Source organism: Antechinus flavipes, chromosome 3, assembly GCF_016432865.1.
Source record: "Antechinus flavipes isolate AdamAnt ecotype Samford, QLD, Australia chromosome 3, AdamAnt_v2, whole genome shotgun sequence".
NCBI classification, from domain to species: domain Eukaryota; kingdom Metazoa; phylum Chordata; class Mammalia; order Dasyuromorphia; family Dasyuridae; genus Antechinus; species Antechinus flavipes.
This window is the reverse complement of record NC_067400.1, coordinates 632675367-632695850: the sequence shown is the minus strand read 5'-3', so window position 1 is coordinate 632695850 and position 20484 is coordinate 632675367. Positions and strand designations below refer to the sequence as shown.

Below are 20484 nucleotides of genomic sequence, written 5' to 3'. Positions count from 1 at the left end.
CCTAGCTTTTCTTTGCCTCTTTCTAGGTCTTCTTTTGTTCCTCTGTTGGGTACTCTTTATTTTTTCTATTTTTTTTCTTTCCAATATCTGCCCTAGAGAAGGTTACAGTGAAACACAAATGTCAAACTAGCTGCTCCCTGATTTGGGAAAAAAGTGATTATTCTAGAACTTTAGAACAAGAGTCAAGAGAATGAATTAAGAGGCAGACTAATGGATGATATGCAGGAAAGGCTGACCAGATTTAAAAATATCTTGACATTTGGGAAAGAGCATATATTTTCCAACTTTTTACAAGTGAACTTAAGTTTGGCCAACACACTTGTTATCTGATAGTCTTCCATTTCCATCAAATGATGGATGCAATATTTGATTATGTAAATTTTTTTTTTGCTTTGTAATTATTTTGATTTCTCCTTTAAAATGCCTGATTTCAGCTATACTTTAGTCCCTGTTTCATTTTTAGCTTATTTTATTTCTCTTATTTAACTCCAGAACAATTAAGGAATTTATTGATTTTTGCCAAATTTTTCAGATTCCCAAGAATTTACATATCTTACCCTTTCATGAGAGTCTCTTGAGTCACAATTGCACAGTATTGCTTCATAGTCTGGGCTCTCACTAGAGGAAGTGATCCCTAACTGTTCATTCCCAGTAGAAACCCATTCCCAACTTTTTCCTTCTCAGTTCTCCCACATTCATCCCACACTACCATATCCTGGGGCTTTGAACTCTAAACCAACAATCTCCTATTTCTCACCTGTCTCCACTACAATGATACTTCTCCCCCATACCCCAGAAGCGCATCATTGGGATAACCTCATCGTCTTGTAACAGCTCAGGAGCATCTCCACTCTGTCTCAACATCTCTCTGCTTAGAGGCATGAACTCCAAACTTCCATTAAAGAACGCTCACCTGGCTGGACCCCCTTGGACTCTGGATTCTCTTCAGTGCACTGCTCCGGGGTCTGGTGTCTTTTCTCTCTCCCCTTCCCTCCTTCAGCTTCTTTTTGGGTTGTCTTCTCCCTGTTAGAATTATAAACTCCCTGAGGGCAGGAGCTAGCTTTTTTTTTTTTTTTTGGTATTCGAATCTCCAATTCTTAGAACAGGGCCCGGCCATGGGTAGATACTTAAAAAATGTTTAGGGATGATCGATGACCCAAACACTATCATCGGAATGTCTTGCCACTTGTCTTCATTTAAAAATTCAGGTCATTCAACCTGAGGTAGCTCTGCCCATTATTTCTTTTTGGACATCTCAAAATGGAAGTCCCCTAAAAATTAATCCAACATGATCAAGACGAAACTCCTCTCCTCCTGACACCTTCCCTCCAGCTTTCCTATTCCCATTGGGCAGGGGTGTCCTCCCAGTTCCTCATGAGGAGTGATCCTAGATTTCTCTCTCTCACCCAAAAGGGTCTGCGGACCTCATCTCTGCAGCGTCTCCTGAAAATGGCCCCTTCTCTCCTGATCTTGCCTCCCCACTAGCAGAGAACTCATCCTCACCCCTTCCTGGATTATTGCAACAGCCTAGAGTGGGTTGGTGTCCTCCATTTGGCCAGTAAAGTGAATTCCGGGTGAGGAACTGTGCTATGAGTTTATTCTCAGTTCAAACCTGGCCTTAGATGCTTACTAGCTGTTTGACCCCTGGCAAGGAACTTCACCACATTTGCCTCAATTTCCTCATATGTAAAAATGGGCTGGAGAAGGGAATAGCCAAAAAAACTCCAATTCATTTACCAAGAAAATCCCAAATGGAGTCATGAAGATCTGACTGAAACGACTGACCAATAACCAAAAAATGAGTCCAAGTGACTTCTCTGGTCCCCTCTGACTCTAAATCCGTGTTCTCATTAAAATTGTGTTCAGGTGTCTCTTTCCCAAGGCACGCCATTATTCCAGGAGACTAGCAGTAAGAGCTGAAGTCCCCAGACTCTCTTATCCAACTTAAAAATAGAGAGCTCCATGCTTAAAATACAAAAGAAATGTTTATTAACCCCGTGTCCAACAAGGCAAACACACAGACCAAGCTCTCCCAGTCTAGAGCAGGACTGGCTCCAAAGGGCCACATGGCTGCGATAGGAAAGATCACCTCCAACAAATCAGAGAAAGCTTCGTTTTGTGATTACGGCGGCCCAGAGAAGGGATGGAGGAGCTCCTGTGTGGGGAATTTTTATCTGAAGAAACTAATGTATCTAAAATGGAAAAGGGAAGTAACCGATGTGGAGATGATTTGTAGCAAGTTTCTCCAGTAAAGGTCTCATATCCAAGGTTTATAAAGATTTATAAAAGCGAGCTATGGTCAAAAGCTAAGAATAGACAGTTTTCAAAGGAAGAAATCCAGGTTATCAATAATTACATAAGAAAAATGCTCCACATCCGCACCCAAATTATTAGTTGTTCAGATCAGTAAAGGTGGTAAGGAAAGGACAATCTCAAATATTGGAGGGAACGCATAAAATGTAAACTGAGACAATGTTGCCCCTTGTGTATGTCAAAGAAAGAGTCAATGTCTCATCCTGCTGACGGATTTTGGGGCGACACATTCCATCTTCTGTCCTCTGCAGACGTGTCAGAATTCCCAAGTTCTGCTCACTTTATTTTGCATGAGTTCATCCGCCTTCCAAGGTCTCTCTGCCACCCCCTCATCATTATCATCTGTTACCACACATTATGTTTCATCACATTCATGGAAATGAGAAATATTTTGGGGAATCTATTTTCTTTAGTTACATAGAAGTTTCAAGAGTTGCATGTCTGTATTTTCCTTCTTGCCTAGGGAATATCGGTTCGGAGAGGGGGGAGGAATGTTCATTTAAAAATTAAAGTTGGCAAAACTAAGAGGTCTGCTCTTCACCCCTTCCCCCCCCTGCCCTCAGAAAAAAAGAGGACAAAAAGGAAACGATTGGCTATTTTAAATACTGATACAACAGAACAACAGGAAGGGGGAGGAAGTTTTATGACCTTTTAGATTCTCTAAAATCTCAAAAAAGAAAATCAAGCAACAAATAGCAATTATTTCCCCCGCAATCCTGTTTTCCTGATTATATATGGATGGAAAATATGAGAAATGTATATGTAATTAATAAATGGGTGGGTTCATTTTATTTCATGGTTATAAATTTTAAAATAAAAAATCAAATGCTGATAGTTTTTGGTCATTTTTGCCAGTTTTGAAACTATTCTCTGTTGGACATCATGACCTTCATTGTTCATTTCTGACCGAGCATAACCAAGCGAATAAAGGCCCTAGAATTAAAGGGGAGCAGGGTGGGCTTCCTGGAGAAGGTGGAACTTCGGCTGAGACTGGAAGGAAGCCAGGAAGTGAAAATGGAGAGGAGGCTGTCTCCCCATCCCGGCCAGGGGGCGCCCGTGCCAGGAGTCGGGGGATGGAGGATGTTGGGTACAGAAGGGCGGGGCCCCGGGTCGCAGACCCCAGTAAGGGGGCGGGGGAGGGGGAGGAGGGAGGGCACGGGGATCAGGCGGACTTTGCCAACGGGGCCCCCGCGGTGCGCTGAGGACCGTCTCGTTCGCTGGCTGGGAGGGGGAGGGGGAGGAGGTGGGAGAGAGACCGCGGCGGCTTCAGGGGCGCCGAGTCAGGGCCAGGTGGGGGAGGGGGAGGCGGTTAAAGGGGACAGCGATAGATGAGTGTACGTGGGGGGGTGCACAGGGGTCCTGGGTTTCAGCGTGGGGAGGGGCAGATTAGGGATGGTCGCCTTGGGGGCGCTGGGAACGACCGGGGGCGGGGAGGCTCCGGAGGCCAAGGGCCCGCGGTGAGCTCGGGGTTCCAGGGGCGCCAGGAGACTCTAGACGCCTGGTTCTGGTGGTAGCCTAGGTCCTGGGAGGGGGAGAGGTGGGCATTTGCGGAGCTCAAGGCTTGGGACTCACAGGCCACCGCGGCCCCTCCCAGACCCGGAGCCCACTGAACGGGGATAGGGGAAGAGGCGGCGCGAGGCCTTCTGGGAAATGTAGTCCCGAGGCCGCGAAGGCTTGGGAGAAAGGGGCGGGGCTATTGGAAAGGCTCCCCTCGTCCTCCTCTCCCCCGACCCCGTCTCCCCTCTTTTTTTTATGCCCCCTGTGTGTGAGTGTGGGTCTTTGTGAGTGTATATTTGCGTGGTGAGTGTGTGGGAGTGGTGCGCGGGGTTAAGTCTGCGGGAGGGCGTATTTATGTGGTGATTGTGTGGGTGGTGCCGTGTATGTGTGTGTGTGTGTGTGTGTGTGTGTGTGTGTGTGAGTGTGTGTGTGTTAATGTGTGGGTATCTGTGGGGTGTGTGTGAGTGTGTAAGCGTGTGTGTGAGTGTGTAAGCGTGTGGTGAGGGGGGCGCTGCTTCCGTGTATGTGTGTGTTAATGTGTGGGTATCTGTGGGTTGCGTGTGTGAGTGTGTAAGCATGTGGTGAGGGGGGGCGCTGCTTCCGTGTATGTGTGCGGTGAATGTGAGGGTATCTGTGGGTTGCGTGTGTGAGTGTGTAAGCGTGTGTGTGAGTGTGTAAGCGTGTGGTGAGGGGGGGGCGCTGCTTCCGTGTATGTGTGTGTTAATGTGAGGGTATCTATGGGGTGTGTGTGTGTGTTGTGTGTGTGTGTGTGTGTGAGTGTGTGTGTGCGGTGAATGTGAGGGTATCTGTGGGTTGCGTGTGTGAGTGTGTAAGCGTGTGTGTGAGTGTGTAAGCGTGTGGTGAGGGGGGGCGCTACTTCCGTGTATGTGTGTGGGGAATGTGAGGGTATCTGTGGGTTGCGTGTGAGTGTGTAAGTGTGTGTGTGTGGTGAGGGGGGGCGCTGCTTCCGTGTATGTGTGTGTTAATGTGAGGGTATCTATGGGGTGTGTGTGTGTGTGTGTGTGTGAGTGTGTGTGTGCGGTGAATGTGAGGGTATCTGTGGGTTGCGTGTGTGAGTGTGTAAGCGTGTGTGTGAGTGTGTAAGCGTGTGGTGAGGGGGGGCGCTGCTTCCGTGTATGTGTGCGGTGAATGTGAGGGTATCTGTGGGTTGCGTGTGAGTGTGTAAGCGTGTGTGAGTGTGTAAGCGTGTGGTAAGGGGGGGCGCTGCTTCCGTGTATGTGTGCGGTGAATGTGAGGGTATCTGTGGGTTGCGTGCTGTGTGTGCTGTGCGTGTGGGTGGGTTCGAGTAAGTCAGTTCATGTGTAGGTGAGTGTGAGTCTTTGGGGGGAGGGGCAGTTCCATTCCTCCCCCCCATAGAAAACCCCGACATTTTCCTGCAGATCCCTCCCCCATCACTCCCCCCCCCAGAAGGCCGAAGACTCGGCCTTCTCCCCCCAGCTCCCTCCGCCCCCTCGGAGCCGGGGGTCCTCCTGTGGCACTAACCCCCGGTTCGGCCCATGGCTTGCCAGCGGCCCCCCGGCGTCCCCGGTTCTCTGCCCGAGGTTCCCGGCGCCCGTCCCGGCGAATGCGCTCGTTCTCCTGTTGGCCCAGGCTGGCCGGGCGGGGCCGTAACAAGAGGAGCTGGTGTTGCCGTTTCCACAGACTCGTGACCGGGCCACTTCCCTCTTTCCTCGGTTTCTTTAGGGCCGTGTGCCCGGGATGGCCGTCGGTGACGCCGGTCAAAGCGGACGCACAGTTTAGGGTCTCGATTTCACAGCTTCAACAGCCGTGAATTAATGGGCATCTCCCCCGGAGCCTCCAACGCCTGTTATTTTCTTGTCATCTTTGCCAATTGTATGTAGTCAAAGTAGAACTTAGAGCTATTGGATTTGCTTTTTCTAATAATGCAAAATAATAAAACATGTTTTCCTTAAGGCTTTTTTTTTTTTAACTCAATTTTCTTTTTAAATTAGCCATTTTTTTTTCTCTCTCTGACCTGGCCTCCCATATGTAAAAATGAAAAACAAAATCAAAAACAAAGCTTTGTAACAAATATACAGTCGGCAAAATAAATCCCCCAGCCTACTTCAGTATATTCGTCCATGACCTCCCACAAGGGGTGGGAAGCAGCTCTCCTCATTGGCTACTTCATTATTTATGGGAGTTCTTAAGCAGTTCAAGTTGTTCGCATTTATAATGTTCCCTCTGCATATCGGGTTCTGTTGGTTTGCTCTATGGCAATTCGTGCAAATTTTAATACGTTTTCCCATCTCGTTCCTTTCAGAATTTCTTCTTGTAAAATCATATTCCATCATATTAATGTCCTAGTTTTCTCAGCCATTATGGCCATAGGTGTGTATCTCCCTTTTCCAGTTCTTTGCTCTAAGAAAAAGAACCATGAATATTTTGGAACACTTAGTTTCTTTTCCTGTTTCTCTTATCTGACTGACACTTAAGGTGAAGAGAGGCTTCCGGGTCAAGGTGTATGAACAATTTAGGAAGCTTTTGTTCACAGCTCCAAATTGTTTTACAGAAACGACAGGGTCAGTTCTCTGCTCCACTAACAGTGTCAACATAGCTAACAATCCTCAGACCTGCCAACCCTTGTCATTCTTTTTTTTTTTTGGGGGGGGGCATCTTTGCCAATCTGATGATTTTTCTTGTTATTAGTGTCTGGATTAATGATTATAGATGTGGAACATTTTTTTCAAACGGTTGTTGATACCTCGGATCTCAAGTTCAAAGGAAGAAATCCAAGTCATCAACACTCAAGAAAAAATGCTCTAAATCATTTCAAATGAAAGAAATGCAAATGAGAACAACTCTTAACTGTCACCTCATATTTAGAGAACTCCCAGGAAGCTAGAGACTTAAACTTTTGAGTCAATTTAGTTCCAACACATCCCAGATTTTTGCTTTAAGTGGTTAATATGCAATTCCTTAAGCTGTGTGTATCTGTATCCTGGAGACTTTCTGGGTTTTGAGTGAATACTTATGTATTTGTGTATATGGATATAACTATAGAGTGTTTTTTCTCCTCACCCCTATTGAATGATTTTAGCTCTGAGATGGAAGTAAACTAGAAAGAGATCGAGTTAAGATCTTGAATATATTTAGCAAGGATTTACTTAATAAGGACTAAAGAATAATGAAACAATAACTGTACCTTGCCCTCAGATAATTAGTAAAACTTGCTATTTGAGGGAAAATCTCTTGGCACTCTCTCTTTCTCTTTGTGTGTGTGTATACACACACACACACACACACACACATACACATATATAATTGGCATTGTTTTGAGTTCTGAATTTAGGTATAATTGTCTTAATTATCACATCAATAAACAACCATTCAAGGCAAATGCCATGAGCTACTCTAAGTGAGTATGCTTTGAAAATTGCTTCAGGTTGCCGCCTATACCTGGAAAGGCTGAGAAACAGCATTATGAAATTGATGGCAGAATCCTTTTGACTCAGTTTCCCTGTTGTGGGTTTTTTTTGGTGAATAGGAATGTTTTCCACCTCATTAATCCAGAGTCCAGCAATTATACCCTGTGAATAATGTGGAACTTTACTATATGATTGTTTATTCCAAAAAGTCACCTATGACTTATCTGGAGGTGAACAGAACTAAGGAGTCTTTGTTCTCTTCAGATCAGTCTATGCCCTTGAAAGGAAAGTCTTGATATGGTTACAACATATCCCTCCTTCTTCCTTTCATAGCAAATTTCTAAAACTAAGGCTGGTGAATTGTAAAGGTTGTTTTGTTTTGTTTTGTTTTGTTTTTTAGGAGTCTTAATGTTGCAATGCTTTATTATCTCAAGTATGCAAAAACAGTGTTTTTATTTTACTGTTCTGAATAGATGGCCACCACTTCTTTCACTTTTCTAATCTAAGCAACTAGAAAAAGAGCCAGGAGTTTTGCCCCGCCTTATTAAGAGTTGTATATTGTTGGGTAACGTCAGGTCTGAATAGTGTCACTTCTTTTCTAGGTGACCTGATGAGAAACATAAATATGGGCATATATCTCTCTATACTCCCCTCAATGAGGATGGAGGGCCTAGGACAAATGTAAAAGTTTTAAATTTTAGGTAAAAATTTTAGTTTCAAACTTTAATGAAGCAGTAAACTTCAACTGGACAAAAGCAACAAGGTTAGACTGTTTTCCTTGAGAATTGAAATACATAAAATCGGCTTCCGTTGAGAATAGTGACAAAAGGTCAAATAAATATCATGTTCCTGGATGGTGTATATTTACATTTTCGTTTGATCCTGAAGGTAATAAAGCATAAGGCTAAACATCCTGAACTTCCTAAACATCCAATGAATATACAGAGATGAATAAAGTTATTGTGAATTATTATTTCTTACCTCGGATATACAGGCTTTGTTTGTTTTAACAATAGTGTATAAAATATTAAAATTGAATTCAGATTTTTCCATATGAAATGGATTTAATAAATCGCGAATAAACTTAAATAACGGTTTACATTTTTCTGCTGGGAAATGTCTCTCTGCCAGGCAGAAGGGCTCATTTTATAAGCTTCTGTAATAGCTGCTGGGGCCCCAGCCTCAGTTCTCCCAGAGGATCCATGAGTCTCCCAGTGACAGAATGTGGGACGCAAATGTTTCCAGGCTGGAGGAGAAGGGGTTACTGGGGTGGGCAAGTGGGACATCTGCCTGGGGGGGAAGGGGATGGTCGGGAGAATCAGGAGGGATGGGGGGGGGAGAGGGAGGGAGGAAGGGGAGTGTAACAGGGAAGAGCCCGAGGACAAGGAGATTCAGCCCAAACCAAGGGGAGGGAGCGGGGGAGGAAGGGGGGAGGGAGGGAGAGAAGGAGGGAGTTGGAGGGAGGCGGGGTCTCCGAGGTGACTGGCAGGCGCACGTGGAATTTGAGGCCCGGGGTGGAGCTTACAGGCCTGGGAGGATCCAGAGCGGAAAGAAGCTACGCCATTGGCCAAGGCCAATGTGTGTGACGCAGGGCTGCGCTGGGGAGGAGAGGCCGCCGGGTCTGAGATCCCGGCTCTGGGAGCCATTGAGGGCGGGGCTCTCGGCTGGCCCGGGGGGGCGGGGCTCTCGGCTGGCCCGGGGGGGCGGGGCTCTGGGACTGGGAAGGCCCGCCCACAGTGGGCTGACGGCTCTCCGAGCGCTGGCCGCGGGGGTCGGGCTGCGGGCTCTGAGCCGCGATCACTGCGCCTTCTTCCCTCGGAGCTGGTCTCTGCCTCCCGGAAGGCTGCCCTGCTTGCAGGTCCCAGGTAGGTCGGAGCCAGGAAGGCGCGCAGCCCCTCCGCTGGCTGCCACGGCCTTTGGGCTCATCTCCCGGCGGACCCGTGGCTTCCCCCCGCCTTTCTCCCGAGCGGACTCTCGGGCAGGCTCCCCATCAGTCCCAAAGGTCTGGGTTCCATCCGCAGCTTTCCCACCGAGTCTCATTCCGGCCTCCCCTGTCGGGACCCCCGAGTAAGTCCTGCCTTCAGCCTTCCAGGCGGGGCTGGCCCACGTGTCTCCCTGCCCCCGGCTCCCTCTCGGGACCCAGGAGCCCTGCCTCCTAGCCGGGGACCTTCCTAGGACGCAGACGCCAAAGCTCCCGCCCGGCCTCCCTTGACTGGCCCCGGGTTCTCGTGCTGGCTCCCGCCCGGTCCCAGACGTTTGCACGCTGTCGCCACTCTCCCTCCAGGCCTGAGCTCCAAAAGAGGCCCCCAGGAGCCCTCCCCAGCTCGGCCAGCCCGCTTCCCGGATCCTACTGCCCCCTTCTGTCCCTCAGGTGTCCCCTCTTCTCCCCCGTTCTGTTACGTCCTGCCCCCCAGAGCCCTCCTTCCTCCCCCCGCCCCCCCTTCCCTCCCCCACCCCCGCCTCCTTCCCTGCCCCCACTTTTTCCAGAGCCCTTGGGCCCCTGCGGACAAGCCGGACAGGATTGTGTCTCCCAGCCCCAGGCGACCCCCGTCATTCCTGGAAGCCCCAAACACGAGCCCCTTCCCCCTATCCCGGAGCCCTTCCCCCATCCCCAACCTCCCCCCTTCGGACCGAGCTGTCAGTGTAGTCCGGCTTCTGGGGGGGGCTAAGCAGAAAAGGGGACCGTCGGGAGGGGGCGCTCCGACTCGGGGGCCATCGAGGCTCCCATCCCGTCTGGGATCCCCAAGCCCCCTCTGCCTCCGGGATCTGCGGGGGAAGGGGGAGGAGGGCGCGCAGGTAAGACTCAGGAAGAGGGAGGGAGGAAGTCTCCTGTTCAGAGACCCCTGCTGCCTCCCTCCTGCAGCTGGTGGGAGTCTCCCCCCCTCCCCTGGGAGGCCGGGGGCTCTGTAATGCTGGGGAGGGGTCTCTCTAAATCCCCCCAGGCCGGCCTCCTGCTCCTGAAGGAAAGAAGCGGCCCGAGTTCTGCTCCCGGCTCAGCCATCGGAGGACCAGGCCCGGCCCAGCAGCCATGGCCCCTGGGAGGCACAGACCCCCGCCCCAGGTGAGTGCGCTCAGCATCAGCCCAGGCCGTCTCCCTGGGCCCGGAGGATTGTGGGGCCGACCCCGGGTTTTATACAAGTGGGGGTGAAAACGGGGACGGGAGTGACCCCTGCTTCTCCTCCCTCAACTGCCGCGGCCTGAGCTGGGAACGTGACATCTCCAGCACCACCTGCCCCCTCACACACACACAGACCCGCCCCCAATTGCTGCCTTCCTGTACATATTCAGTTCTCCTCCATACAACAGTCACCACAGCAACCACTTTCCTCCTTCCTCCCCATTTCTGAGCCTCCAATCTCTGCCCTCCTCCTGCTCACCTTCCCCCCACCTCTTGTTTCTCCTGCCCGCAGACCCTTCCCCCCAGCTCAGAGCCCCCCAGTCGCCCAGCCCTTGCCTGTGGCAATGAGCAAAGATGGCCCTCCTGGTGCTCCTTTCCTGCTGCCTGGGGCCAAGCTCCCTAGACTCTTCGAATCCCCTCCAGTCACCCGGCCTGAGGTCCAAATAACAAGCCCTTTGGGTACCCTGGGGTCTACCCTACCGCGGGTACAGAGGAAGGAAAAATCCCGACCTTGCCCTCCATGGGCTCCCTGTCACAGGGGAAACAGCTGCATCCATTCAGGCTCTGGGGGGCCCTCTGAGACGGGGTCTTCACTGCTTAAGTGTCAGAGGCAACATTGGAACCCAGTTCTTTCTAAGTTCAGACAGCCCCCAAGGAGGACAGGAGAGATTCATGGTGGGTCTAGAAGGGGAAAAACACCTGACCCAATATGGGGCATCTTTCTGAGGCAGCTCAGCCATTGGCTCAGTGAGCAGTAAGGAAACTGGGGTACCAGTGACTTAAGTCATGATGAGCCTTAAATGCAAGGCCCTGGAGGGGGTGGGGACTGTGAAGTAGGAAAATAATTTTGGAGCCACAGGCTAGCCTATCAGTTGTCTGGCAACAATAGTGGTTGGGGGAGGGAGCCAGAACCTGGGTTTTCCTACATGGGAATGAATGTCCTAAAGTAGGGAACTGTGACCACAGAATCTTATGAAAGGAAACCCAAGTACTTTCTTGGGACTTTCAAAAAGTGGAAAAAAGGTCAACTATTTCCTTTTTTAGATGATAACAAATAAAGGATATTAACCGTGAAATGGGGGGGAGGGAGCAGTTAGGTGGTGCAGTAGATAGAGCACCAGCCCTGGAGTCACAAGGACCTGAGTTCAAATGTGGACTCAGATACTTGACATGCCTAGCTGTGTGACCCTAGGCAAGTCACTTGACCCCAATGGCCTCAGGAAAAAAAAAAGTGAAATGGGGATCCCCAAGAAAGCATAAACCTGTTTTGTTCAAATAAATCAAAATGACTGAAAAGTAAAAAAGAATTTTATCTGTGTGATAGAGAATATGCTAAAAAAATAGAAAGTCTAAGAAAATGAGCCACATAACTATAGGACAAATGGAAGAAGATAAGTTGGAAAGCTCTAAAATAGCCCATTGGTCACAGGTGGGCTCCACATGTAGTAGATTGGAGGAAGAGATGACTTATCTCGTGTATCACCTTTTTCAATCCAGGTGGGCTCTTCTGTATCCTCTGACTCTTGTCCTCCCAAATTCCAGAGTTCTAGAGGGTCTGTTTAGATTCCTTATTTTTCATGAAGAAACTGGCAATGTTTTTCTCATGAATTTATTCAAACTCCAACTTTGGTTAATAAAATATTGCCTTTATAATAAATGAGGGAAACCTCCTTTCCTCATTTCTTTTTAAGTAAATATCAAGATTAATGAATACATACATTAACAGATGAAAACAATTGTAGAGCAAAGGCATGAGTTGTTTTGGTCATCACATATCATATCCAGAGTTACCTCAAGTCCTTAATATAACGATTGATAATGAGGTAATTCAGATCAATTCCAATAGACATGATAGAGAGAGCCATTTGCTTCCAAAGAGGGAGACTGAGTGTGGATCAAAGCATAGTATTTTCACCTTTTTTGTTGTTGTTTATTTGCTTTTTGTTTTCTTAATCATTTTTTTTCCTTTTTATTCTGATTTGTGTGTGTGTATGTGCGTGCAGCATGATAATCATGGAAATATGTATAAAAGGATTGCCTATATTTAACATAGTGTATTACTTTCTGTCTTGGGGATGGGGATGGAGGAAAAGAAAGGGAGAAAAATTTGGAACACAAGATTTTACAAGAATGTTGAAAACTATCTGCATATATTTTGAAAATAAAAAGCTATTATTAAAAAAATGTTGATGATCTTTCCTCCTTGATTGGAAATAGTCTCATACTGCTCTGTTGTGTCCAGATTGTGATTAACATGCTTTAAGAACCCTTTTCATGTTTTCATCTAGATAAGATTTTATTTCAGTCATTCAGGAAATAAACTAGGTCTTTTCTTTTTGTTTACATTCTTTTCGGGGATCACAGGAAACTCCCCTAGATGAATTCTGAAGTCTCTTTCCAGTCTAAGTCCTATGATTTTTGGTCTTTTAGAAACTGGTGACCTTCCAGGATGTGGCCGTGGACTTCACCCTGGAGGAATGGGTGCTCTTGGATTCTTCCCAGAAGGAACTGTACCAGGAGGTCATGCTGGAGACTTCCCAGAACCTGCTCTCTCTGGGTAAGGGCTTCCCCTCCAAGCGACCACCTTTGTCCCCTCCCTCACGTTCAGGGCTTGAAGCATCAGTCAGTTCTCAGAAAGGCCAGGCCAAAGGGCTGGTTTTCTGTGTCCGAAAGACAGGCTCCTCCTGGCTTTCCTGAAAACAGCCTTTGCAGTATGGGCCTGTGAGCTGGAGTTTTCCTTTGTTGCCCTGAAGCTGTCCCTTCCTGGTTCTGGGGAGCCTGCGTATAAAGATCTGACCATCGATGACGAATCTCAGCCTGGGGGTCATCTCAAAGGTTGTTCTAGTCCCTGAACGTGAATACTGCTGGCAAATCTCTGAAAACTGCACTGCCAGTGGATGGAACCCCCTACAGTCCCAAATAGCCTCTGACCTTTGGAAGGTTCTTTTTGTTAACAGCGTAAATGTGTTCCTGCTCTTACTTTCAGAAGTCTGACAGACAAGTGTGTCCTTGTTTTTCCTTCCTAGAATTCCAGGGCAAATGGTGGAAACAGAAGGCAATTAGCATTATGTCCCCTCTGCTAAGAGCTTTCTGTAGGAAAGTTATCTATTAATCTACCACAAGCCTGTGAGTCAGATGATATTTTATCAGTTAAGGTAAAAAGCGATTAAGTGACTAAGCTAATGTTTGAGAATAGATTTGAGTTCAGAGGTCCCTGAATCCAGCACAAAGGCTCTGCCCTTTGCACTACAGGTTTCCTCTTAATTTGCAGATGATGAACTTTATGGATTCAGCCCATCTTTCTAGGAAGGAAGTGCAGAAACAGAAATTTTTGATTCCAGATTGGCTTCCAAATGGTCTCCCTATTGCCCACCAAAATTCTTAATAATAAATCACAGGAAAAGTTCTTAAGAAATCCTAGAGTCTGTCCTGGGCCCTTCTTGCATGTCCCCTCTCCTTAAAGAGCTGATTAGGGATCTCCTTTCTCATCTCTTCCTCATTCCCCATGCCCAGGAGTTCCAGTTCCCAGAGAATACTCCATCTTCCATTTTGAGCAAGGGGAGCAAGCAGACCCCAGAAGCTCCTGCCCAGGTGAGTGAAGGAGGGGGTGACCTCACCTGTCATTCTTATCCTGGGGAAGTGCCAGAACTCAGTTTCCCCATCTGTGAATTGAAGGGATATTCTAGGCAAGAAGAGCAAGTCCCGAAGACCAGGGGTAAGTGTGTGCTGGGCAAGGAAGAGAAAGAAGGCCTGCAGCTTGTGAGGAGGGGGGCAAGAGAGGAAGGAGCTGGAAAGGGGGAGAGGGGCCCTCCAGAGGATTTTATAGGTGTGAGAGAGCCTGGAGCTTGTGTCTGGGGGCAGTGACAGGGTCCGAGGGAAGCCTTAAGGAGAGGAATTGGACAGCAGGTGTGGGAGACTGAACCTGGAAACTGGCCATGTGGGGGGGGGGAGGAGTTGTAAGGGGGAGAGGTGGGTCAGCAGGACTTTCCAGGAGATGGACTGTGGAGAAAGAGGATGGCGTCCCCTTTGGGAGGGGGCTGACAGTGGGGAAGGGGCCTGGACAGTCCTGGGGACATGGGAGGGTCGGGGAAGTGATAATGAGGTCAGTATTAGACACCACAGGAGAACCGAGAGACCTGCAGGACTCTGGAGTGGGAGGATGGTGTGAGGGAAGACGATGAGGGGATGGCGTCCCCTTTGGGAGGGGGCTGACAGTGGGGAGGGGGCCTGGGAAAAGGCTTTTGGTTCAGAAGTTGGGAGATCAGTGGTGATGTGGGAGGAAGGCATTTTGAATTGCACAATAAAGTTAGGAGTCAAATTTGCAGTTTTGTGGACAGTAAAAGTAAAGGAGCTGGAGAGCCCAGGTGTAGACGGCTGTCTCTGCGGATTTGGCCATGAAAGGGAAGAGATACAGGACACTGTCTACGGGGTGCACGAGGGAAGAATAGTCCCTTTGTGGCAGTTGGAAGGGAGTCAGGAGGGAAAGGAAGAGACTGAAAATTAGGGAGAAAACAGAAATGACAGAGTATGGAGGAGGGGTGCATGGAATGGTTCGCTGGGGCTTGTGGGGTTTTGAAGCTTTTTATTTTTAAATAATATGTGCATAGATGGTTTTCAGCACTCACCCCAAACCCTGCGTTCCACTTTTTTCCCCTCCTTTTCCCCCCACCCCAATGGCTTGTGTTGTTGGGCAGGAGGGCCCCCTCCTCCTGTGAGAAAGGGGGAGCAGAGGAAGAGAGCTGAGGGAGCTCTTAGTGAATGTCTGATGATTTCCCTGAAATGTGAGGTTGGTTCTTGGCTGGAGGGCCTAGGGGGAGGGGGAGCGGGCCACGAGCTTCTGCTACTCTGGGATCTGGGGAGGGGGAGCACGAGCTTCTGATGCTTAAGTTCCCGTGGATCCTGGTAGCCTGGCTCTGGGATTCTGTCCCCACTGAGCAGCCTGTGAGCAGGAGCGAGGGCCCACGGGAGCCATCCCCCTAAGTCACTTTACTGATCTTCATGGTCCAGTCTTTGTTCTGGGAATTTGTTTTCAGCTCTCCATAAAGTCAGTAAAAGGAACAACTTAATTTGCTTGATACTGTGCAAAAGATTGATTTTTCTCTTGCCTAAAGGCAAGTTGTGTATTGAATAATAAAAGTACTAGGTCAACTTCATATATTGCTTTGTTTTTTATTTAAGCAATACTTACAAATCATCTTTTCTTTTAAAAAAGTTAAATATTTTATTTTCTTCCCCCGATTAAATGTGAAAACAATTTGTAACATTTCTTTAAAAAAATTTTTGAGTTTCAAATGCTCTTCTACCACTCCCCTGCCCCCTCCCTCATATTGAGAACTCAAACAATTTCATAGAAATATACACGTGCAATCATGCAAAATGAAAAAAAAAGAAAAAAAAAGGAAAAAACCCAAAGAAAAAAAAAAAGAAAAAGTATACTCTCTGCAGTCAGACTCTCACTTGTTTCTCTAGAAATGGATAGGATTTTCCACAAGGACTCTTTAAGAATTTTGATCATTGTATTGCTGAGAATGACTGTCATTCATCATTGATTATAATACAATATTGCTGTTATTATATACAAAGTTCTCCTGCTTCTGCTCATTCTACTTTGCCTCAGTTCATGTAAGTCTTTCCAGGTTTTTCCGAAAACATTTCTTATAGCACAGCAGTATTCCATCATAGTCACATTTGACAGCTTGTTTAGCCATTTCCCAATTAATGGATAGCCTCTTGATTTTCCCTTCCACCACTAAAAGAGCTGCTAAAATACAATGCTGTGAAGGAGATTTGTTGAAAAATATCCATACCCAGAGAAAGAACTGATGGTTCCTTAATGCAGATTGAAGCATGCTTTTTTTTTTTTGGAAACTTTATTTTTCTTGAGGGTTTGGGGGTGGATTTTTAACTTTGTTTTCTTTCACTACATGACTATCGTGGAAATGTTTTGCATGACTAGACATGTGCATTCTCAAGGTGGGCAGTAAGAAGGGAAGAAGGGAAAGAATCTAGAACTCAGGGTTTTAAAAATGAATGTTAAAAATTAGTTTTACATGGAACTGGAGAAAAATAAAATAACAAATTAAAATAAAAGAGTTGCTAAAATATTTTATTCATGTAGGCACTTTTCATTTTTGTTTTTTAATAGTGGTATTTCTAGGTCAAAGGGTATGCATTGTTTTATAGCCCTTTGGGCATAATTCTTTAAAATGGTTAGATCAGTATTTCATTTTACCAATAGTGCACTGAGTGTCTCAATTTTCCCACATCCCCTCCAATATTTGTCATTTTCCTTTTTTGTCATCTTAGGTAATCTGATAGCTGTAGAGTCACACCTCAGTTGTTTTAATTTACATTTCTCTAATCAATAGTGATTCAGAGCATTTGTTCATATGACTATAAATAAGTGATTACTTTGTCTGAAAACTGCCTGTTCAAATCATTTGAGCATTTATTAACTGAGGAATGGCTCTTATTCTTATAAATTTGAATCAGTTCTTTGGAGAAATGGGATCTTGATCAGAGAACCTGTTGTAACAGTTTTTTTGAAATGTATGATTGCTAACTGTATTTTCTTCCATTTTTTTACTCTCTTTCTCCTTTCAGCTTATCCATCCTCTGAAGTGTTTTGCTTCTTTTATCTCCCCAATCTGCCCTCTTTTTTTTACTATACCCTGCCCCTCCCTTATCCCCTTTCTCTCCTAGTCTCCTGTATAAGAGATTTCTTTTCTTTTTTTTCCCTTTTTTAATTTTTAATGTTAAAATTTATTCATTTTTACCATTTATTTTTATAAGATTTTGATTTCCATTTTTTCTCCTACCTCTCTTCCTTTCCCTCTCCCCCAAAGAGCAATCAAGCTGATAGAGGTTATGCCTCTATGTACCATGTACCATGGTAAAATAGATTTCTATACCCGAGTACGTTATTTCCTCTCTGAACCAATTCTGATGAGTATAGAATTCACACTCTGCTCCCACCTCCCCCATCTTCTCAACTACTCTATTTTTTAAACATTGGATTTATTTAATATATTTTCCCCAGTTACATTTAAAAGTTTTTTACTTTTGTTTTTAAAACTTTTGAGTTCTTTCTCATTCTTTATTTTTATTTTAAGTGAACTGGCACACAAACCATACTGTCACAAAAACTTTTTTGAATGACTGACTCCTGTTGTCAACCAATTCTTTTGAAAAATCTGCTCAATTAGCTAAACAAGTTGTATTACATGATTATGATGAAATTGTACTGTGCTGTACCAAATGATGAGTTCAGTGATTTGAGAGAGACATGGAAAATCTTGCATGAAATAATGAAGAACAAAATGAGCAGAATCAAGTGAACATTGTATGCAGTAACAGCAATATTGTTTTAAGAATGGCTTTGAGTGAATAAATTATATTGACTATTATAAATACTCAAATTAACTACAAAAGGCATATGAAGAAAAGTGCTATCTGTTATATCCAGAGTAAAAAACTGGATAAGTAGAAGTATGTAAAGAATAATTTTGCATTTGTATATACCTACCTATTTGTGGCTAAATTTTATTTTTTTAATTTTTAACACACATTGCTTTATAAATCATTTTGGAAGAGAAAAATCAGAGCGAAAGGGAAAAACCATGGGAGAGATTTAAAAAACAGAAAAAAGGAGTAAACATAGCATGTATTGTTTTATATTCAGTCTCGTTAGCTCTTTTTCTGGATGCAGATGGTATTTTCTGTCCAAAGTTTCTTGGAATTGCTTGGGATTCCCAAACTATTGAGAAGAAAACAAGTCTTTCATAGTTGATCAACAAACATTCTTGTTGTTACTGTGTATAAAGATCTCCTGGTTCTGCTCATTTCATTCAGCATCAGTACCTATAAGTCTTTCCACATTGATCATTTCTTACAGAACAATAATATTCCATAGCATTCATATACCACAATTTATTCAGCCATTCCTCACTGATGGGCATCCACTCAGTTTCCAGTTCCTTGCCACTACAAAAAGGGCTGCCACAAACATTCATGCACATGTGGGTCCCTCTCCCTCCTTTAAGGTCTCTTTGGCCAGTAAATAGAGACACAGTTGGATCAAAGGGGATGCCCCAGTTTTACAGTCCTTTGAGCACAGTTCCAAATTCATCTCCAGAACTTTTGGATCTGTTCACAGTTCCACCAACAATGTATCAGTGTCCCAGTTTTCCCACATCCCTCCAATATTTATCATTATCTTTTCCTGTCCTCTTAGCCAATCTTAGAGGTGTGAAGTGTTGTCTCAGAGTTGTTTTTATTTGCATTTTTCCAAATTTAGAGTATTTTTTTCATATAACTGTAGATGAATTTAATTTCATCTTCTGAAAACTGATGAGGAGGACTATTTTTATAGAATGGTTGTGGCCCATGATGGTTTCAAGATGACTCAAGATGGTTTTCAAAGAGCCTGCTTGCTTTTGGGAAACAATTTGATGTTAGGTTGAGAACCTGTTGCACTTAGTCAGAATTGATCAGTTTGATGCAATCATTGCATGAATTTGAAAACCATTGTATTCCTAATTATGAGAGTTTGGAATCACTGCAGAAAGAAAATTATTAGACTTGAAACATATACATGTTTGTTGTTCTAGAGGAAAATATTTATATACTTATATTTATTTTATTTAAATTAATTTACATATTCATTTGAATACATTTATTAGATATTTATATTTGTTAACACAATATACAGTCATATATTAAATAGATTTATGTATTTACATTTATTTTAAAATATTTATAACTGGACCCCTTACCATTATTATGATCCAGCTATAGAAGATTTGTCAGCTACAAAATGGCAAGGATTGCAGTGGGACCACCATCCATTTCCTGACAGGATAACAAATTCAAAGTCCAATATGAGATAATAGTTTTGTGGATAAGAAAGAAATGTTTTTTTTTAAAGTAATATTTATTGCAAGGATTTTAGTTTTTCTTTCTTTTTTTTTTTTAGTTTTTCTTTTTAAATTAGGGAGCAGAAGCATCCAAAGATAGATTTTAAAACAATAAATAGGTAATAGCTGTCCTAAAAAAGTGATTGACCAGAGTAAGTACCCCAGGTGAATTAAAAAAAAAAAAAAAAAAGGTTGGCCGTCATAAAGTGTCTTAGACATGAGAACAGAAAAATGAAAATGAAGGGAAATTAAAATATACTTATAGGCATGATAGGTAATGGAATAATAAGAATATTTAGTGTACGTGCCACAAATGGCACATCCTGGATCTGGAAATAATAAAAGTTATTTGCAAAGCTGAAAATTACTAAACGGTAGAACTATCACGCAGCTTAGTCTAGGACTTACAAAAAAGGACTGTAATAATTCATCAAAACTGATTAATAAAGAGAAACAAGTGGAGCAGATAAAGCACTGGTCCTGGTCTTGGGAGTACCTGAGTTCAAATGTGACCTTAGACAAAGCTGTGTGACCCTGGGAAAGTCACTTAACTCTATTACCTCACAAGAAACAAACAAATAAATCTTAAGCAACAGATAAAGAAAAACAAGCAACAGATAAAGATTAACCGGAAGAAACTCCAATGAAAAGCAGTGATATCTGAAGGTAGAGGAGGGGAAGCGTGGGCTGGAGGGGAGGTGGTTCTTTTCTCAGAGAAGTCCCCAGAGATCCAGGGTCCTTGGTGGGTGGGGAGGCTGCTGTAGAGACTCTAAGTAGGAGGTTCTCTGTGGGACTCCTAGACAAGATTTCCTGTACCTCCCCCTGCTGTGCCTGCGGAGTAGGAGGGTCCCTGGCCTGGTTGCCCAAGTCAGCCCTAGGTTACTTGTCTAAGTGTGAAGAGCACTGGATGGGACTGGATTCAAATCCTGCCTCGGGCACTTAGGAGCTGTGTGCCTTATCTGGATCGAGGGCAAAGAGCTAAGGCTTTTTTTTAACTTCAAAACATCCTTATCAAAAAAATGAAAAAATAAATAAAAAATGAAATAAAATAAGACATTCTTACACCAAAAGCATGGCCTCTACAGGCAATGTGGAGAACCATAATGTCAACCTCTGGGTATCCCCCAAAGTACATCGACAGCCACTAAAGGACAATAATACAGAGGTGTATCCAATCATTAAGAAGGAAAATAGTTACCAAGTGACTGGACCCGATTGCTTCAGTGATCATTGCCTAGTCCTTGACCACAAT

General features: G+C 45.0%; 1 protein-coding gene across 2 annotated transcripts in view; it reads left to right on the top strand.

Annotated features, from left to right (window-relative positions):
• Positions 1-8309: 8309 nt before the first annotated feature.
• Positions 8310-20484, top strand: part of LOC127556824 (zinc finger protein 665-like) — a 15139-nt gene continuing 2964 nt past the window's right edge. The window contains exons 1-4 of one of the 2 annotated variants that reach the window (XM_051990268.1): positions 8310-9064; positions 10142-10260; positions 12748-12874; positions 13831-13908. In XM_051990268.1, the coding sequence (XP_051846228.1) occupies positions 8422-9064; positions 10142-10260; positions 12748-12874; positions 13831-13908 (967 nt within the window). In that variant the 5' untranslated portion in view covers positions 8310-8421. Of the gene's footprint in view, positions 9065-9652; positions 10261-12747; positions 12875-13830; positions 13909-20484 lie in introns of those variants that run through there. The other variant, XM_051990269.1, reaches the window with a different exon arrangement.